The sequence below is a fragment of the Stegostoma tigrinum genome, chromosome 4 (assembly GCF_030684315.1).
Source record: "Stegostoma tigrinum isolate sSteTig4 chromosome 4, sSteTig4.hap1, whole genome shotgun sequence".
Lineage (NCBI taxonomy): Eukaryota > Metazoa > Chordata > Chondrichthyes > Orectolobiformes > Stegostomatidae > Stegostoma > Stegostoma tigrinum.
In genome coordinates this window covers 56,072,518-56,093,162 of record NC_081357.1, presented here as the reverse complement: position 1 = coordinate 56,093,162, position 20,645 = coordinate 56,072,518, and the positions used below count along the sequence as shown (strand labels likewise).

The 20,645-nt window shown below is 44.8% G+C and overlaps 1 protein-coding gene across 3 annotated transcripts in view; it reads right to left on the bottom strand.

Annotated features, from left to right (window-relative positions):
• Positions 1 to 6,109: 6,109 nt before the first annotated feature.
• scara3 (scavenger receptor class A, member 3) overlaps positions 6,110 to 20,645 on the bottom strand; it is a 71,423-nt gene continuing 56,887 nt past the window's right edge. For all 3 annotated transcript variants that reach the window (XM_048530910.2, XM_048530908.2, XM_048530909.2), the window contains exon 7: positions 6,110 to 9,903. In XM_048530910.2, coding sequence (XP_048386867.1) covers positions 9,491 to 9,903 — 413 coding nt within the window. In that variant the 3' untranslated portion in view covers positions 6,110 to 9,490. The remainder of the gene's footprint in view (positions 9,904 to 20,645) is intronic.

The following is a 20,645-nucleotide window of genomic DNA, read 5'->3' as shown; positions in this document are numbered from 1 at the left end:
TGGCCAGATCAGGTGTTTGGGAATAATCAAGGATTTGGAGTGATTATAAGGTCATGGAGACACAGTAAGTCAGGTCAGGTGTAATAGGTACTTAGGGGTGTAATTGAGTGGTCAGAGGGATAATTCAGTGGTATTTAGGTAATTTATGCTGTGATTTGATTTTTAGGCAAATTAACCAGGGAAGATTTTTTCAATTGTATATTTAACCAGATGTTAGACTAGATTTCAGTCTGTCGAACATTTCCTAAGTGTCTACTCAGAGAAGTGTCATAGACTGTCAGAGTCTTCAACTCAGTTCAGAGTTGGAAACATTCACGGAAAGTCTGGGGTGGGGATTTGCCCATTAGAAAGTGAAACTTCCTGCATATTTCTCATTGAGGTCCACACTGTCAGGACTTCCACTGGATTTGGATCTTCAGTCATATTTCAGACTTCCCATGATCCAGACCCAAGAGGATTTGACCCATGTATACAAGGCAAGATGATACATTACTTGGATATGATGATGTTCCCGTATTATTGTTGCAACTTTCAAGTTGAAGGGAAGGGAGATGCTGTCATGCAACCTTGGTAAGTTATGGCAGTGCATCAAAATGATTGCATATAATGTGGCCTCAGTTCACCAACATCCCATTTTAGGATTATTATACAGAGCGGGTGTCACTGATGAAAAGTTAAAGGTGATCATTTCATGTCATGGTTCCCTGAAGCTCTGTAAATCGACATCCTAAGTCAACAGCCATCTTCCCTTGCACACACACACTGAAAATTACAGAAAACAGTTACATAAGATAGTCACTTATTCCTGTTACTGGGGAATCGTGAGATTAGAACTAAATTATCAAGGGGGTGGAATTGCAGTTCAGGAAAAAAAGCTGGCCACATATTCTAGTCACTTTGTAACAATTTGGTTGCCCATTGTTTCCCTTTTAATGTCATTCAATAAAATACTGTCAAATAAGAACTTGGTATCCACACAGTTAGATTAACGCATGGGTCAATTTTGGTGAAATTTTAATGGAAATGGGTTGTACACATGTAACAGAAATTTTGAGAGACAGCAAGAACTGCCGATGCTGGAATCAGAAATAACACAGTGTGGAGCTGGAAGAACACAGCAGGCTAGGCAGCATCAGAAGAGCAGGAAAGCTGATGTTTTGGGTCAGGACCCTTATTCAGAAATGGGGAGGTGGAACTGAGAAATAAATAGAGGAGGAGTGGGGCTGGGGAAGGTAGGTGGAATGGTGATAGGTGAGTGCAGATAGGCAGTGGTGCAGATTGGTCAGTGACGTGGGAGGAGTGGATAGGTAGGCGAGAAGATGGACAGGTCAAGGAGGCGGGGATACGAGGAAGGGTTGGTCATGGATTGAGTTCGTGGGTGGGGAGATTTTGAAACTAGTAAAGTCCACATTGAGACCATTGGGTTGTAGGGTCCCAGGTGGAATATGAGGTGCTGCTCCTCCAGTTTCTGGGTGGTGTCATTGTGACACTGCAGGAGGCCCAGGATGGATATGTCACCCAGGGAGTGGGAGGGGGAGTTGAAGTGGTTCGCCACCAGAAGGTGTTGTCATTTGTTGCAAACAGAGCGCAGGTGCTCTACAGAGTGATCTCTGAGATTCCGCTTGGTCTCACCGAAGTACAGGAGGCCACACTGGGAACAGGGGATGCAGCAGATCACATCAGCAGATGTGCAGGTGAATACTTGTCTAATGTGGAAGGTTTTATTGGGTCCTTGAATAGAGGTGAGGGGAGGAGGTGCAGGGGCAGATGTAGCACTTCCTGCGGTTGCAGGGAAAGGTGAAGGAGGGTGGTGGGGCTAGTGGCGAGTCTGGAGCGGACAAGGGAGTCATGGAGAGAGTGGTCCATCCGGAAGACAGATAGGAGTGGGGAGGGAAATACATCCTTGTTTGTAGTGTCAGATTGCAGTTGGCAGAAGTGACAGAGAATGATGTATTGCATCTGAAGGTTAGTGGAGTGATACGTGAGGATAAGGAGAATTCTGTCTTTGTTTTTGTTGCGGGGATGTGGTTTGAGAGCAGAGATGCGGGAGTCGCAAGAGATGCAGTTGAGAACGTTTTCAACCACTGAAGAGGGGAGGTTGTGGTCCTTGAAATATGAAGACATCTGGGATGTTTGAAAGTGGAACGCCCCATTTTGAAAGCAGATGCAGCGGAGGCAGAGGAATTGGGAGTAGGGGATTGCATTCTTGCAGGAAGGTGGGTGAGAGATGGTGTAGTCTAGATAGCTATGGGAGTCGGTGGGTTTGAAACAGATATCAGTTTTGAGGTGGTCACCAGAGACATCCACCGATGTTGCTCCACCCACTGCCCCCACAGCCACCAGCTCTCTAGCCAACCTCAGCCCCAAACCCTGCCAGGTCTTTACCATATCCCCAGACCTCCCCCTCACTGTGGACAAACGGGTCAGTCCTCAGTAAAAGACTCACCTTCATCCCCTTTGCCCAAACTTCAACGAATGCCATTCATGTTTGGATGTTAAACAATTTTTCTACCGCCTCCGTGCCTATTTCTTTAACCATGTGTCTAACCCACCCTCTACCAACCCCATCTCCTGCCTGCAACACACCCCATCCACCTGGACACCACCCCAAGGCCTCCTACCCTCCCTTGACCTCTTCATTTCAACTGCCATCATGAAATCGATTGCTTCAATCTCTCCACCCCTCTCACCCACTCCAACCTCTCCCTTACAGAACATGCAGCCTTCCACTCCAATCCTAACCTCACTATCGAACCTGCAGACAAGGGAGGCGCAGTTGTAGTATGGTGCACTGACATTCACATCACTAAGGCCAGGCATCTCTGACACCTCCTCCTACCGCCCTCTCGATTATGACCTTGGCCCCAACCAACAAAACATCATCTCCCAGACCATCCATAACGCCATCTCAGGTGACCTCCCACCCACAGCCTCCAACCTCATCACTCCCTAACTCGCATCGCCCGTTTCTATCTCCTTCCCAAAATTCATAAACCTGACTGCCCTGGTCGACCCATTGTCTCTGCCTGCTCCTGCCCCACTAAACTTATCTCAACTTTATTTTCTCCCTCCGGTCCAGGAAATCCGCATCTACATCCAGCACACCACTCACGCCCTCCACTACCCCAAGACTTCCAATTCCCTGGCCCCCAACACCACATCTTCACTATGGACGTCCAAACCCCTAAACACTTGTGATCCCCATGCAGATTGCCTAAAGTCCCTCTGCTTCTTCCTGTCCCGCAGGCCCAACCAGTCCCCCTCCACCAACACCCTTATCTGCTTAACCAAACTTGTCCTTACTCTTAACAACTTCCCCTTCAACTCCTCCCAATTCCTACAGACAAAGTGGGTGGCCATGGGAACCCACATGGGCCCACGCTATGCCTGCTTCTTCGTAGGATACATGGAACAGTCCCTCCTCTGCAGCTAGACTGGCCCTAAACCCCACCTCTTCCTCCATTACATCAATGACTGTGTCAGCGCCACCTCACGCTCCCACAAGGAACAGTTGGGGTTTTGTTAAGATGAAGCAATGGACACTTTAGAGAAGGCATAGAAAGACTTGAAGGAACTACAACTACAAAATGGTGATAGGAAAGTAGGCACACAGATGATTGAAGCTAGAATAGAAAGGAAGAAGCAAGTCTATCCAACCACCACATTTGGAAGCCTAGGTGGGACAAACGAGAATAAGGGATTTAAAACAGACATAAAAGAATTAAAATATTTAATGTTGTATTAAATTTGAGGAATCCTCAAGTGGTACTTTTCACAGCACTGCATCAGTTTTTCATCATTACAATTTTAATGAAGTTAACATCATATTAATGTTAGGCCATTGTCTATTCATTTAAAAAAAAGTCCTTTAAGGCGAATGATTTTGCACTTTTTTAAAACTCTTGGGAGACCCTAGAAATAGTGAATGCATTGGTAATTATCTTCCAGTTTTCTGTAGAGTGCTGGATTGGACGGTAACAAATGTAATCCCACTATTTAATAAGGGAGGCAAAGAGAAATCAGAGAATTATAGACTAGTCAGATGACATGGTTCATTATAAAAGTATTATTAGCTGTGCACTAGGAAAATAGTGCCAGTATTGGACAGTGTCAGCATGGATTAACTAAAGGAAAATCATGCTTGTCAAATCTACTCACATTCTTTGCGGATGTAACTAGTAGAGCTGATATGGGACAGCCAGTGCTTGTGGTTTATTTGAACTTTCAGAAGGCTTTCAACAAAGTCCCAACTAGAAAATTAGAATGTAAAATTAAAGCACATGGGATTGGGCGGTAATATAGAGAAATAAATAGAAACTGGTTGGGCAGACAGGAAACAAAGAATAGGAATAAAACAGATCTTTTCTTGAATGGCAAGCATTAGCTAGTGAAGCAGCACAGGGATCAGTGTAAGGATCCCACTATTCACAACGTATGTTAATGATTTTAATCAGGGAACAAAATATAATATCTCCAAAACTGGGAGGATGAGCTATAAGGAGGGTGCAGAGTTGCTTGCTTCAGTGTGATTTGGACAAGCTGAGTGAGTAGGCAAATGCAGTATAATTTGGATAAGTGAGTTTATCCACTTTTGGAACAAAGAAAGGAAGACAGACTCATTATCTGGATGGCTAGAGATTGAGTCAGGTGTATGTGCCATGTAAACTGGTGGTCCTCATACACCAGTCAGTGACGGCAAGCAATACATGTGCAGCAGGTGGTCAAGGCGCAAGTGGCACGTTGGCTTCATTGCAAGAGGTTTCAAGTGAAGGAGCAAAGAGTTCCTGCTGCAATTGCACAGAGTCTTGGTGAGACTACACCCGGAATATTGTGTGCTGTTCTGGTCTCCTTTTCTAAGGGAAGATATTCTTGCTAGAGACGGAGTGCAGTGAACGTTTACCAGGCTGATCCCTGAGAAGGCAGGACTGCTGTATAAGGAAAGGTTGAATCAATTAGGGTTATATTTGCCAGAGTTCATAAGAAAGAGGGGGCATCTCATAGAAACTCATAAAATTCTGACAAGACTAGTCAAGGTAGATAGATGAAAGGTGTTCCCCTTGGCACAGAAACTGGAGCCAGGGGTCATGGTCTGAGGATACAAGAGTAAACCATTTACGATCAAGATGAGGAGAAATTTCTTCACAAAGGGAGTGGACAGCCTACAGAATTCATTATCACAGAAAGCAGTCAAGGCCAACCAGCCCAGCCTGTCTCTGCCTCCCTAACCTCTTCCTCTCACCCATCCCTTCCTCCCATCTCAAGCCGCACCTCCATTTCCTATCTACTAACCTCATCCCACCTCCTTGACCTGTCTGTCTTCCCTGGACTGACCTATCCCCTCCCCACCTATACTCTCCTCTCCACTTATCATCTTTTCTCTCCATCTTCAGTCCGCCTCCCCCTCTCTCCCTATTTATTCCAGAACCCTCTCCACATCCCCCTCTCTGATGAAGGGTCTAGGCCCGAAGCGTCAGCTTTTGTGCTCCTGAGATGCTGCTTGGCCTGCTGTGTTCATCCAGCTCCACACTTTGTTATCTTGGATTCTCCAGCATCTGCAGTTCCCATTATGTCTCTCTCTCCAAGGCCAAAAAATTGTATGGTTTCAAGAAGGAGTTGGATATAGCACTTGGGTTTAAGAGATCAAAGGATATGGGGGGAAAATTGGGAACAGGTTATTGAGTTGGATGATCAGCCATGTTCATAATGAATGGTGAAAGAGTCTTGAATGGGTCCACCTCCCCCTCCCTCCCTATTTATTTCAACCCTCTCCCCATCCCCCTTTCTGATGAAGGGTTTAGGCCCGAAACGTCAGTTTTTGTGCTCCTGAGATGCTGCTTGGCCTGCTGTGTTCATCGAGCTTCACATTCTGTTATCTTGAACAGCCAAATGGCCTGTTCTTGCTCCTATTTTCTATACTTCTATGGTATGTGGGCGTCGCTGGCTGAGCCAGGTCTTATTGGCTATTTCTAGTTGCGCTTGAAAAGGTGGCAGTGAGCTGCTTTGTTGCTATAAGATAATGTACTGATTTATTATTACCTATCATAAGAGAAACCTCTTCACCTTAGCTATCTTCCAACCTGATGAAATACTGTACAACAATAGTTGTGTACTGCGTTTATTAAACCAGGACTTCAGATACCTGGCTATAATTAAAAATTACGGTGTTAACATAGGTTGGATGATATCTGTAATAGCATGCAAACCAGCTGCAGTTTTAACACAAGTTACAAAATTCTGGAAACCAGTTCATTTCTCCCCATTTATAATAAAACAATACTCTATTTTCTTGAAAATATTTCAGATTGTTATACACGCACATTAAAATATTTTAAACCTTAATGTTGCTATTACTGTGTCATTGATTTTACTAGAATGAGTAAAAAATACTGATTACATGCCCTGCATAAAATGCTTAATTGTGAAATGTTTCTTTTGGTAGCATTCATTTGAATACAATGCGATAATGTAAGGAGTGTATTAAAGTAAACAAGTAATTAACAAGTTAAACTAACAGACTAACTAGCAAACAGTAATTCATATTACAGTTGACACAAAATGCAAACATGGCCATTTGCCAGCTTTATAAATTTAGCAAGTACCTTATACTTACAAAACTAAATGAGGCAAAAGTTAACTAAAATACAGGTCTTAGACTATTACATACTTGCAAAACATGATTGTTATAGCTATTGTCTTTGTACTTTTCTAAAGAAAAAGGACAAATTAATGAATACATGCAAAATATGAATAACGTATCACTTATTCTTTTATCTTTACTAATCCTGAAATATAATAATAGCTCCTGAAACATGAATGTGAACATAAACCTTGACATTTCTTAGGTGTAATTTTTTTGTGTTTCTACTTGAAAGTCTGCAGATTTCAGCAAGTTCAGAAATAAATATTGATATCTTACGGATATCACATCTTTGAAATTTAAACTCTATTGGTAAACATCTTTTTATTTCCCCCAGGGATTCATTCAATAAACAGGTAAAATGTCAATTTTAGAAAAGGTCTTCATGACTGCAACGCATATGAAGGTATCATTATATTTCATCTGGCTTGTCCTCATGATGGCTAAGGGGGTTGCAATGTTGGAAGGTGTTGAGCTTTGATACACTAAGGTAAATCTTCTTTTCTAAAATCAAAATCCTGAGAAATGTTGACCTGTTTTTGCTCCTATACTTGGTCACAAGAATCCATCAGTGTTAATTACGGGAACACACAAAGTACTACAGGTGCAGAAAAGATTACAATTCTCAATAGAAGTATATTCAATTTATCTAAATATCACTTGACATCACAGTAAACAGTTCTATTTCTCACAGCTGTATTGTCATTTGGTTGATACTTAGTGGAGGCCTATATTTCAATATGGGGCAAGGTATCTGAGGGTTTATGTAAGGGAATGTCATCACCCAACTGTTGGCAATTGCATGTGTTTCACTGACTTGGACTTGGGCAATAACTACAGCAGAAGAAGCCTGATGAATATCCTCAGCTAGCTGCATTCTATTTGCTCCAGGCATGCTGTTGGCATTCCACCACTGTGATGATGGCACCATGAGAGTGTGTAAATATCTTCTGCAGATTCAGAGAACCATTTGAGGACTGAGGTACACTGGCCCTTTGAAATTCCAATAAGCTTATTCGCTTGGCATTCTAATGAAGGTACAGCCATGGAGACACTTCATATATCTGGTGAGTCCTGCTCACCCAGAGGCACTTTAGCATAGGCATTGGCATCAAAGCTGTGAAGACCAACATGTTATGTAGACTGACTGCTGTATACTCACAACACTGATCGTTTCATTTCCTATAACCTGTGTAGTTACCGGCTGGATTTGTTTGTAGCAGAAACTTCAGAACAAACCATTTGCCCAGAAAACGCAGAAAAGTTAGTTTTAAGGGATTTGCAGATACTTATTAATGAGAAAATTCATAAAGAGACAAAATCAGCTGAAAAGTAATTGAAAAAAATTTTGGAACTGTTGCCAGCCTTACGATCAAAGGTGAGGTATTTCTGGATTAACTTAAGTTTCAAAATCTCGCACAACAGTCAGCATTTAAATTTGAATAAATACTAGTCTTTAAATGTTGTGATCCTGACTACATGGTCATGCTGTGAAGAATAATACGGTATTAATTCAATGGTAACAAATGCAATCATGGTGGCAGTGATGAACCTGCACATGTCCTTGAAAGATGCCCAAGTCTGAGCGAAAATTGGAACTCAAGCCATATTAGTCGGAGAGAGAGGCTGCTCTTTAAAACTCTACAGGGAGGGCATCCGTTTAAAGAAAGGGATGCTAGACAGCTCACCTCTCTACTGGCTCCTTCTTAGGTATGTGTGGTTAATCAAAATAAAGTGGAGTTGGGGACCATTTCTGCTTCTCCTGACACCAACAAATTAATTTGTTTCTTTTTGCTAAAAATCATGCCTTTCAGAATCAGTCAACAAATGACCGCTTTAGAATCTTGAGTAGACTTGGCCCAGCTTTTTGTATTTCAAATACTGAATTTAGCAGATGGGCCCAAAAAACTGACTTCAAGTCCCTCATTTCTATAGCACATGTTCTAAGTTGCCTCTGGATGCCAGGAAACTGCAAAACTGAATATCAGGACAACATCTTGTGGTCATGCTTTGTGTGTGGAATTAGATTAGATTAGATTCCCTAGAGTGTGGAAACAGGCCCTTCGGCCCAACAAATCCACACTGCTCCTTGAAGCATCCCATCCAGACCCATCCCCCTATAATCCACACACCCCTGAATACTATGGGCAATTTAGCACGGCCAATCCACCTAGCACGCACAGCTTTGGACTGTGGGAGGAAACCGGAGCACCCAGAGGAAACCCACACAGACACGGGGAGAATGTGCAAACTCCACACAGACAGTTGCCCGAGGCTGGAATTGAACACAGGTCCATGGCGCTGTGAGGCAGCAGTGCTACCCACTGAGCCACTGTGCCGCCCTATGTTAAATCTTAATTTTCATTGTATCCATCTTATGTCATTCTCTCCTAAAGACAGTGTTTCACTGGATCTCTATGGATTCCACAACCCTCAATCACCTGAATGAGTAAAGTTCCTTTATGTTATATCTCATATTTGAACAATTAATATAGGGCAGTTAAAACTGAACATCGGAAGGCTGAGACATTTGACTGTGATTCTGATCCAGACACTTGATTGTGAGTCTCATCTAGGTTAAAATGAGGAAAAGATTAGCCTCTTCCTAGTAGTTATTTTATGTGCCACCTCTAACAAATTATTATGTAAACTTCATGGTAATTTATCACGTGATCAGGGGAATCCTATGACAATGGTGTTAAACATATCTGTTTCAATGAATTGGTTTTAAGATTTCTCGGAAAGTATGCATAAATCACTTGTGAATAAAATCAAAATCTAGCTGTTTTTGATAATTTTGTATAAATGTTCAGGAGGTTGAAACAGGTGAAAACAAAACTAAGATGCCTCTGTTCATGGACCTGGTGGTCCTCGAAATCCTGGGGGGCCTATATTCCCCATTTCTCCCTTTGGTCCCCGGGGGCCTGGAATTCCAGGATCTCCTTTAACTCCTGATTGTCCTTTGGGCCCACGTGGTCCTGGCTTTCCTTCGGGTCCTGTTGGTCCTCTGTCTCCCTTAGGACCAACTACTCCTCGTGAACCAGATTTCCCGTAAGAACCTTTACTTCCCTTCATACCAGGTGCCCCTGTAGGGCCTCTTGAACCTTTGTCTCCACGAGCACCTGGAGGCCCATCCAAACCTCGTGCTCCAGGCTTTCCTGCAAGTCCTTGTTCGCCTGTGTCACCTTTGGGTCCGACAGGTCCAACATTTCCCTTTATTCCTGCCTCTCCTTTGTTTCCTTTTGGTCCTGGCAGACCTGGCAAACCTATGGGAAAAGTATAATAACTTTGAATAGATTTTGATGATTCGGATCAGAAAAGTTAATCATTTTGATTAAGGTGACGCCATGCACATCTCAATTGTCACTGCAGTTTTTTACAGATTGGTTCAGATAATTGCCTTGGTAGTTCAGAACCTCAACATATTGCTAAAAAGAGACACAATGTTGATTCTCTGGGCTGGGATGCAATACATTGAATATAGACAGGGAACAACAATTTATACAGCATAGAAGACTGCTGATTGGTTGGACCACGATTGACATAGAAATGAAGCAGGAGCTGTTCGCCGTCAAGCATAGTAGACTAATTCATTTCAGACCATGCAAGTAAACTCTGACTGCTCAGGGCATTGCCATGGTGGAATGCAGCAGCAATTGGCAGTCTCTGCATCTTTTTCATAGAGGAAAAGATTATAATGAGCAGACATATTAATTTTGCCTACACAGATCGGGGTCTATATATGCGAATTCAAGAATGTACAAATGAATCAAACCGATAATTTTAAATTGGTTTATGATGTAACTCGAACCACAATCCAGAGTAGTCAGTAAATGTTGTCCAATAACTGAATCATATACATGGTATCACATTGGCAGTTAAACTTGTACCACATTTCTCATTTGCATGAAAAGCAAAATATCCTTTTTGTCTTGACAGCTGCACCTTATAGGTGGAGAATACCACCATGTGCTCACATCAAAAGTGCTCTTCTCTTTCCCTCTCACTGCGGAAGGAGTTACAGAAACTTCAGGCTTTGCTTTGTTATTGGTTAGGTTAGTGCATATTCGTCATTTACCCAACAAAACTGATTTGTGAATTATGAGATATAGGTGACTCAGATTTTCAAGTGCAGTCAATTTCAGGTCATTTACATTTTATTGTTATTGGAATGAATTAACTTGTGATAGCCAAGCCAGGAATAAAGAATGGTGTTCCAACCTACGGGAGCTTGAGATTAATGTTGAATTTTGTTACAGGGATATGGCATCTCAGACAACTTACTGCCTTCTATGTTTTGCTCTACATGCTTAGTTGCTGGAATTCACGATCTAATTCACATTTTGACAATAATCAGGGCTGTTGGCCTCTCCTTTATTCCCACTGTATAATCCAGCCAAAGTCCGTCAGCTTCATGAAAAGGTTTATCTCATCAATCCTGCAATTCAAAGATCTTGCTTCTAGTAGGCTTAACAATAACAACTTGGCTCAGTCTTAAGTAATCTGGGGAATTACATTTGCCATCCAATGTTAAACCCTGAGTACTCTTTATATTCCAAGTTCCAAAGGATTAAATGATTCAGATATTTTAAAATTTTAAAATTCTAGTATATTCTACATTAGAGCTAACTGCTGAAATAGAACTTGCAAAATTACAGTAGTACTAAGCGCCTGTGAAGCACGGTTGAGTATATGTTACCACATTGCTTACATTGGTGAAGAAACTCTTGCGACCTTAGTTTTGTTTTAAAGCACACAGGCGGAAATCAACTTATGCAAACAAACATGTTCCAGGTTCCACAAAGAGTTAGGAACATGAGAAAAGAAACCAAAGTAACTGTACAGAGGGTAGTATCCTGTCACCAACCTACCCTTCATTTACATGTGCATGGCACAAAGGCTCTGACCAGCCAGCTCAAAGCCAGTGTCTAGACTGGGGGCAGCTTCTGAATCTCCTGTTTATCCTTTGTTTCTGTGATAATGGGAACTGCAGATGCTGGAGAATCTGTGATAATAAAATGTGAGGCTGGATGAACACAGCAGGCCCAGCAGCATCTCAGGAGCACAAAAGCTGACGTTTCGGGCCTAGACTCTTCATCAGAGAGGGGGATGGGGTGAGGGTTCTGGAATAAATAGGGAGAGAGGGGGAGGCGGACCGAAGATGGAGAGAAAAGAAGATAGGTGGAGAGGAGAGTATAGGTGGGGAGGTAGGGAGGGGATAGGTCAGTCCAGGGAAGATGGACAGGTCAAGGAGGTGGAATGAGGTCAGTAGGTAGGAGATGGAGGTGCGGCTTGGGGTGGGAGGAAGGGATGGGTGAGAGGAAGAACAGGTTAGGGAGGCAGAGACAGGTTGGACTGGTTGTGGGATGCAGTGGGGGGAGGGGACAAACTGAGCTGGTTTGGGGATGCGGTGGGGGAAGGGGAGATTTTGAAGCTGGTGAAGTCCACATTGATACCATTGGGCTGCAGGGTTCCCAAGTGGAATATGAGTTGCTGTTCCTAAAACCTTCGGGTGGCATCATTGTGGCACTGCAGGAGGCCCATGATGGACATGTCATCAAAAGAATGGGAGGGGGAGTGGAAATGGTTTGCGACTGGGAGGTGCAGTTGTTTATTGCGAACCGAGCGGAGGTGTTCTGCAAAGCAGTACCCAAGACTCCGCTTGGTTTCCCCAATGTAGAGGGAGCCTCACCGGGTACAATGGATGCAGTATACCACATTGGCAGATGTGCAGGTGAACCTCTGCTTAATATGGAAAGTCATCTTGGGGCCTGGGATAGGGGTGAGGGAGGAGGTGTGGGGGCAAGTGTAGCATTTCCTGCGGTTGCAGGGGAAGGTGCCGGGTGTGGTGGGGTTGGAGGGCAGTGTGGAGCGAACAAGGGAGTCACGGAGAGAGTGGTCTCTCCGGAAAGCAGACAAGGGTGGGGATGGAAAAATGTCTTGGGTGGTGGGGTCAGATTGTAGATGGCGCAAGTGTCGGAGGATGATGCGTTGTATCCAGAGGTTGGTGGGGTGGTGTGTGAGAACGAGGGGGATCCTCTTTGGGCGGTTGTGGTGGGGGCGGGGTGTGATGGATGTGTTGTGGGAAATGCGGGAGACGCGGTCAAGGGCGTTCTCGACCACTGTGGGGGGAAAGTTGCGGTCCTTGAAGAACTTGGACATCTGGGATGTGCGGGAGTGGAATGCCTCATCGTGGGAGCAGATGCGGCGGAGGCGGAGGAATTGGGAATAGGGGATGGAATTTTTGCAGGAGGGTGGGTGGGAGGAGGTGTATTCTAGGTAGCTGTGGGAGTCGGTGGGCTTGAAATGGACATCAGTTACATGCTGGTTGCTTGAGATGGAGACTGAGAGGTCCAGGAAGGTGAGGGGTGTGCTGGAGATGGCCCAGGTGAACTGAAGGTTGGGGTGGAAGGTGTTGGTGAAGTGGATGAACTGTTCGAGCTCCTCTGGGGAGCAAGAGGCGGCGCCGATACAGTCATCAATGTAACAGAGGAAGAGGTGGGGTTTGGGGCCTGTGTAGATGTGGAAGAGGGACTGTTCCATGTAACCTACAAAGAGGCAGGCATAGCTGGGGCCCATGCGGGTGCCCATGGCCACCCCCGCTCGGTTCGCAATAAACAACTGCACCTCCCAGTCGCAAACCATTTCCACTCCCCCTCCTATTCTTTAGATGACATGTCCGTCATGGGCCTCCTGCAGTGCCACAATGATGCCACCCGAAGGTTGCAGGAACAGCAACTCATATTCCGCTTGGGAACCCTGCAGCCCAATGGTATCAATGTGGACTTCACCAGCTTCAAAATCTCCCCTTCCCCCACCGCATCCCAAAACCAGCGCAGTTCGTCCCCTCCACCCACTGCATCCCAAAACCAGTCCAACCTGTCTCTGCCTCCCTAACCTGTTCTTCCTCTCACCCATCCCTTCCTCCCACCCCAAGCCGCACCTCCATTTCCTACCTACTAACCTCATCCCACCTCCTTGACCTGTCCGTCTTCCCTGGACTGACCTATCCCCTCCCTACCTCCCCACCTATACTCTCCTCTCCACCTATCTTCTTTTCTCTCCATCTTCGGTCCGCCTCCCCCTCTCTCCCTATTTATTCCAGAACCCTCACCCCATCCCCCTCTCTGATGAAGGGTCTAGGCCCGAAACGTCAGCTTTTGTGCTCCTGAGATGCTGCTGGGCCTGTTGTGTTCATCCAGCCTCACATTTTATTATCCTTTGTTTCTGATCGCCACTGAAATGGCTGCACAGATGCCAGTATGTTGTCACCAGGTCACTATTTATTTTGTGATGATACTGTGGCTTTAAGAGCAAAGAGAGGTTTTAATACAGAGGTGATGAGCTGTCTAGTTGGAATGCCAACAAAGTAAACACATAGTGAGGCCTTGGTTTTTTTTAAAGCTGGACCAATAGAAGCAGCTTGGATGTGTTCGGCCAGCTCTCAGACAAAAATTTGTAATGTTTTGAGTTTTAGGCTTAGTTTTAAGCAGTTGCTGTTGGAGTCTCAACAGGGCGGAAGCTGCTGGAGTTTGAAGAAGCAGAAGCTAAGTTTTTCCTCTCTTGGCTGCAGCTGGAAGGTGAGGTTTCTCACTGCTGCTGGGTTGCTTGTGACACAAATCTATTTTCTGAGTTTGCCTTTGTGCCAAAAGGTGTGTTTATGGGATATTACTACGTTGTATCTGTTACGGTATCTACTGTATCTGATCCAACAGAGTTATTATTCTAAACTCCTCTTTCTTTTTGTTGCATTTTAACTGTTGTGTTAAAACAAATTATGTTTTGCTTAACATTGAGTAGTTTGACCAGTCATACTGCATCAGGAACTCAGGACTTTACATTTGCCTTTAAAGAAAGAAGAAGTTAGAGTCTGGGCTTCTTAAAATCTTTTGAAGGGGTCTGGTCCGGTCCATAACAAATTGGGGGGCTCTTGTTGGAATCAACATCTTATTCCAGTTTGGGATTGTTGGACTCAAAGGCAACGAGTGGCAAGTGCTGGTGTCATTTGTTGAGGGTGTTGAATTTGGTTGGTTTAAACTGACTGTGCTTCATGTAGTAATGACTTTCAGTCACTGGGGGTAGAAGAAGTCACTGCAGGAGTTTTACAGAAAGTGAGAAAGGCAAAGTTTTTGGAAATGGCAAACCAGCTGGAGTATGTGCTGTCTTTGGTTGTGTGAGAACAGGAAGCCATTGCAGCATTGCTGGACACTTATGATTACCAGAAATGCCATTGGGATCTTTGGAAATGGCTAAATTTCAATCACAAATAAAGCAGCTTGAAATAGAGGCAAAAGGAGAGAAAGACTGGCCCAGACAGAACACAAAGAAAGGAAAAAATAAATGGAGCAATTTGTATTATGATTAAAAGCAGAGGAAAAAGAGGAGAGGAAGGCCTGAGCAGAAGAAAGGCAAAGAGAGAGAGACTAAAAGCAGAAACAGAGACAGAATTTGAACTTCATAAGTTGTCAATTAGAAAAACAAGTTGATGTTAAAGTGTGGAGGTTGTAGGCAGAAATTAGGGTAGCAACTGTTGTAAAAATTGAGAAGCCCGATGGCTTGGTTTGCCTTTGTGGGGATTTTAAGAAAACAATAAACCGCTTCTCACAGCTGCATGAATTATCCAAACCCTCTGTTCCTATTTCTTACAGTTTTGATGATATTCCATGGCTACTTTGTTCTTAAGCCTGTGACCAGCGGTGTTCCACAGAGATCGGTTCTGCATCCTCTTTTGTTTGTCATTTATATAAATGATTTGAATGAGAATATAAAAGGTAGGGTTAGTAAGTTTGAGGACAACATCAAAATTGTAGACAGTGAAGGAGATTTTCTGAGATTACAGAGGGATCTTGAACAAAAGGATCAATGGGGTGAAAAATGGCAGATGGATTTCAATCTGGATAAATGTGAGGTATTGCATTTGGGTACAACAAACAAGGATAGGGCTTATACAATTAATGGTAGGGCTTTGGGTACATAATTCTTTGAAGTGTGCATCACATATAGACAGGGTGGTTAAGAAGACATTTGGCACAATTGCTATCATTGCTCGGTCCTTTGAGTATAGGAGTTAGGAAGTCATGTTGACGTTGTACAGGGTATTGGCAAGGCCTCTTCTGGAGTACTGTGACCACTTCTGGTTGCCTGGTTTTAGGAAGGATATTATCAAACTGGAGAGGATTCATCAGAGATTTACCAGGATGTTGCTGGGTATGGAAGATTTGAGTTATAAGGAAAGGCTGGATAGGTTGGGACTTCATTCACTGCAGCATACAAGGTTGACAAGTTACCTGATAGAAGTTTATAAAATAATGAGATATAGAGTTAATGGCAGTTGTCTTTTCCTTCAGATGGGGGATTTCAAGACTAGAGGGGACATTTTTAAAGTGAGAGGAAAACGATTTAAAAAATACAAAAGAGGGAATTTTTTTACACAGAGGATGGTTCACATGTGAAATGAATTTCCTGATGAAGTGGTGAGTGCCAGTACAATTACAACATTTCAAAGCCATTTGAATAAGCACATGAATAGGAAATGTTCAGAGAGATATGGGCCAGAAGCAGGCAGGTGTGACAGGCTGAGTTTGTATTTATGTTCAGCATGGACTGGTTGGGTCTGTTTCAGTGCTGAATGTCTCTATGACTCCAAGTCATTGGCAACTGAATAACATCTTTCTCTCTTGACTTTGACTCAGTATCTCTCCTTGCATGTTAGGCAGCCATAGAGTTTTTATAGCACAGAAACAGGCCATTTGGGCCATTGTGTCCATTCCAGTCTTCAAATATCCATTCACTCTAATATCATTTTCCAACACAGGACTCATAGTCATGACATTTGAAGTGTTAATTTAAACAGCTCTTAAATGTCTTGAAGGTTCTTGTCTCTACCAGACTTTTAGGTATTGAGTTCCAAATGCCCACAATCCTCCCGGTGAAAAAAAATTCCTTACATCCCCTCTAAACCTTCTGCTCTTTCCCTTAAAACTGTGCCCACTGTACCAAGGGGAAATATTTCTCCCTATCTAATCTATCTAGGACACTTATAACTTGCTACACCTCAATAAGATTGCCTTCAGCCTTCTTTGCTCTAAGGAAACATGTGACACCAACACCATACCATGGTCAAAACAGCACCTCTCACTCCACCAACATCAGCAAACCCTGCGGGGTCCCAATATGCTACTGTTTCTGATCCTAGCCTGGTCCCTCAACTCTCCTGTGTTTCCTCCTCTGCAAGTGCAAAAGTGGAGGAAGCACAAGGATTTTTGTTTCCTATGCGGTTGTAATAACAGTCTAAGGCGATACAATAGTGGACTTAATTAATTACCACAGAGATGAGCAACTGTTTAACCTGCTACTTAGTTCCACATAAATTTCCATATTTGACTTAATGTTTCAATGGTGTGACCTTCATATAGATCATACAGTTCCTTTCAGAAACATCCACAGTAACACTATTGGAAAGTTTGGTAGCCTTGTGCTGCAATATTGTCTTGGACGTCAACTGACTTGCTTACACATGTTATTTGCAACCTAGAAGTTTCTGAAATTAATTCCTGCACTTTTTTTGTGTGTTTTTCTCGTACAAACCTCCAACAAACTGATTGTGCCAACATGATGAGTAGCACAATTTTAAACGTATTCTGACAATATCATGGGAGGCATTTGTTCACATCCATTAAGCTTAAGAGGACAGCCATAGGAATGCGTAGGTGGAAGCCTCAGTTAGCAGCGCGGGTCTTGTCTGCCAGATGGGAATCTGCGTGGTGTAGAGGTGGCTCACTACATCAACTGCCAGTCACTCAATTCCGAGAACAGGGCCTTCTTCTAGAACTAGGTTCCAGGGGCCACTAGTCTTACCCAACAGAAGCTGCCAGACAATCAAGCTGGCAGCTCCTGCACTTGATGTTACCATGTAGGAGGCTGCCCAGAGAACAATCACACAGCCTTCATGCCATCCAACCAACCTCTGGATCCAACGAATCATCCTCTGACATTTTCGCCACCTACAATCAGATCCCACCACCAAAAAGTCCGCTTTCCACAGGGACCGTTCACTCCGTGACTCCCTCATCAGCTCCATACTCCCCACCAACACCTCCACCACACCAGGTGCCTTTCCCTGCAACTGCAAGAGGTGCTACAGCTGCCCCTAAACTTCCCCTCTCACATTTGTCCAAGACCCCAAATAATCCTTCCAAATCCGGCAGAGATCCACCTACATTTCATCCAGCCTTATCTACTGTATCCATTGCACCCGATGTGATCTCCCCTACATCAGGGAGACCAAACGCAGACTCGGGTAATGGTTTGCAGAGCATCTGCGCTCTGCATGCTCCAACAACCCGACCTTCCAGTTGCCATCCACATTAAATCCCCCTCCTACTCCCCTGGTGACATATCCATCTTTGGCCACGTCCACTGTCAGAGTGAGGCCAAACGTAAACTAGAGGAACAACTCATATTTTGCCTTGGGAATTGACAGCCCAATGGCCTGAATATTAACTTTACAGCTTCAAAATCTCTTCTCCCCTCACCTATCCATCTTCTGACTCATCTATCCATTCCACCCTTCCCACTGACCAACTATAATAACTCCCCTATCTGCTTCAAAATTTCTGCACCCCCAACCTATCCATCTTACTACTCACCTATCTGCTCTACCCTTCCCACTGACCAACTACTATAACCCTCAACCTGCATCCACCTATCTCCATTTCACCTACCCCTCCCTCTCCAACCCCAGCCCTGCTCCTTCCCTCTATTTATTTCTGGTCTCCCCTCCCCTACCCCAGTTCTGAAGAAGGGTTTTGGCCCTAAACATTGACTTTCCTGCTCACTGGATGCTGTCTGACCGGCTGTGCTTTTCCAGCTCTACATTTATTGATTCTAGCTTCCAGTATCTACAGTTGTTACTGTCTCCAAGTGAGGTGATCAGGTTGGGGCAAGTGTGGTGTTGGTTATGGGGCTGGGGGGAGAGGCTCAGGAGTGGAGACCATGGATGAGGAGAGCAGGGCATTTTAAATGCAAGGGAAATGTGATGGTTCTTAGTGGCCAGCCGTCTTCCCTATGTTCCACGTCTTTGATCAGACAGTGGGGGTCATTGACCCAAAGCCCCCTCCGCTAGCCCTCATTCATTTTGCCCCGGGAAAGCATGTTGCCGCTTCAGAAGGCAGTTGAAAGTCAATCACATTGTTGTGGGTCTGGAGTTGCGTGTAAGTCAGACTAGAACAAGGATGGCAGATTTTCTTCTGTGAAGAACATTAGTGAGCCAGATAGGGTTTTCCTGACAATCAGCAATGGTTTCATGGTCAACAGTAGATTCTTAATTCCAGATTTGTTTCAATGAATTTGAATTCTAACATCTGCAGGATTCAAACCTAGGCCCCCAGAACAGGTGATATTCTGGGTTAACAGTTTAGCATTAGTACCACCCGGTCACTGCCTCCCCAGTAGTGGCAGGCATAGTGACTGTAATAATGTCAGCCAGGTGGATCTGATAGGAGTTCCCTGATTGGACCAGATTTATAGCCCCATTCAGAGAGCCCTGACTGACAGCAATAAACAGGTGTCAGAGGTTCTGAGATAACAAAGTGTGGAGCTGGATGAACACAGCAGGCTAAGCAGTGTCTTAGGAGCACAAAAGCTGAAGTTTTGGACCTAGACCCTTCATCAGAAAAGGGGGATGGGGAGAGGATTCTGAAATACGTAGGGAGAGAGGGGGAGGCGGACCGACGATGGATAGACGAGAAGATAAGTGGAGAGGAGAGTATAGGTGGGGAGGTGGTGAGGAAGGGAGGGGATAGGTCAGTCTGAGGAGGACGGACAGGTCAAGGGGATGGGATGAGGTTAGTAGGAAGGAAATGGAGGTGTGGCTTGGGAGGAGGGGATAGGTGAAAGGAAGAACAGGTTAGGGAGGCGGGGATGAGCTGGACTGGTTTTGGGATGCAGAGGGGGGAGGGGAGATTTTGAAGCTTGCAAAATCCACATTGATACTATTGGGCTGCAGGGTTCCCAAGTGGAAAATTAGTTGCTGTTCCTGCAACCTTTGGGTGGCATCACTGTGGCACTGCAGGAGGCCCAGGATGGACATGTCGTCTAAGGAATGGGAAGGGGAGTTAAAATGGTTCGCGACTGGGAGGTGCAGTTGTTTATTGCGAAATGAGCGTAGGTGTTCTGCAAAGCGGTCCCCAAGCCTCCGCTTGGTTTCCTCAATGTAGAGGATGCCACAACGGGTACAGCGGATGCAGTATACCACATTGGCAGATGTGCCGGTGAACATCTGCTTGATGTGGAAAGTCATCTTGGGCCTGGGATGTGGGTGAGGGAGGAGTTGTGGGGGCAAGTGTAGCACTTCCTGCGGTTGCAGGGGAAAGTGCCGGGTGTGGTGGAGTTGGACGGGAGTGTGGAGCAGACGAGGGAGTCACGGAGAGAGTGGCCTCTCTGGAAGGCAGACAAGGGTGGGGATGGAGAAATGTCTTTGGTGGTGGGGTTGGATTGTAGATGGCGGAAGTGTCGGAGGATGATGCATTGTTTCCGGAGGTTGGTGGGGCGGCATGTGAGGACTAGGGGGATTCTCTTTTGGCAGTTATTGTGGGGACGGGGTGTGAGGGATGAGTTGTGGGAAATGTGGGAGACACGGTTGAGGGTGTGCTCGACAACTGCGGGGGGGCAAGTTGCTGTCCTGGAAGAACGAGGACATCTGGGATGTACGGGAGTGGAATGCGTCATCCTGGGAGCAGATGCGGTGGAGGCGATGGAATTGGGAATGGGGATGGAATTTAAGCAGGAAGGTGGGTGGGAGGAGGTGTGGGAGTCTAGGTAGCTGTGGGAGTCAGTGGGTTTGAAATGGCCATTGGTTTCTAGGTGGTTGCCTGAGATGGAGACAGAAAGGTCCAGGAAGGTGTGGGATGTGTTGGAGATGGTCCAGGTGAGTTTGTTCACTCCGAGAGCTGACTCAGAGGAAGCCGGACCAGTGACAATGTCTGAGCACGTGTAAATAAAGGATGAT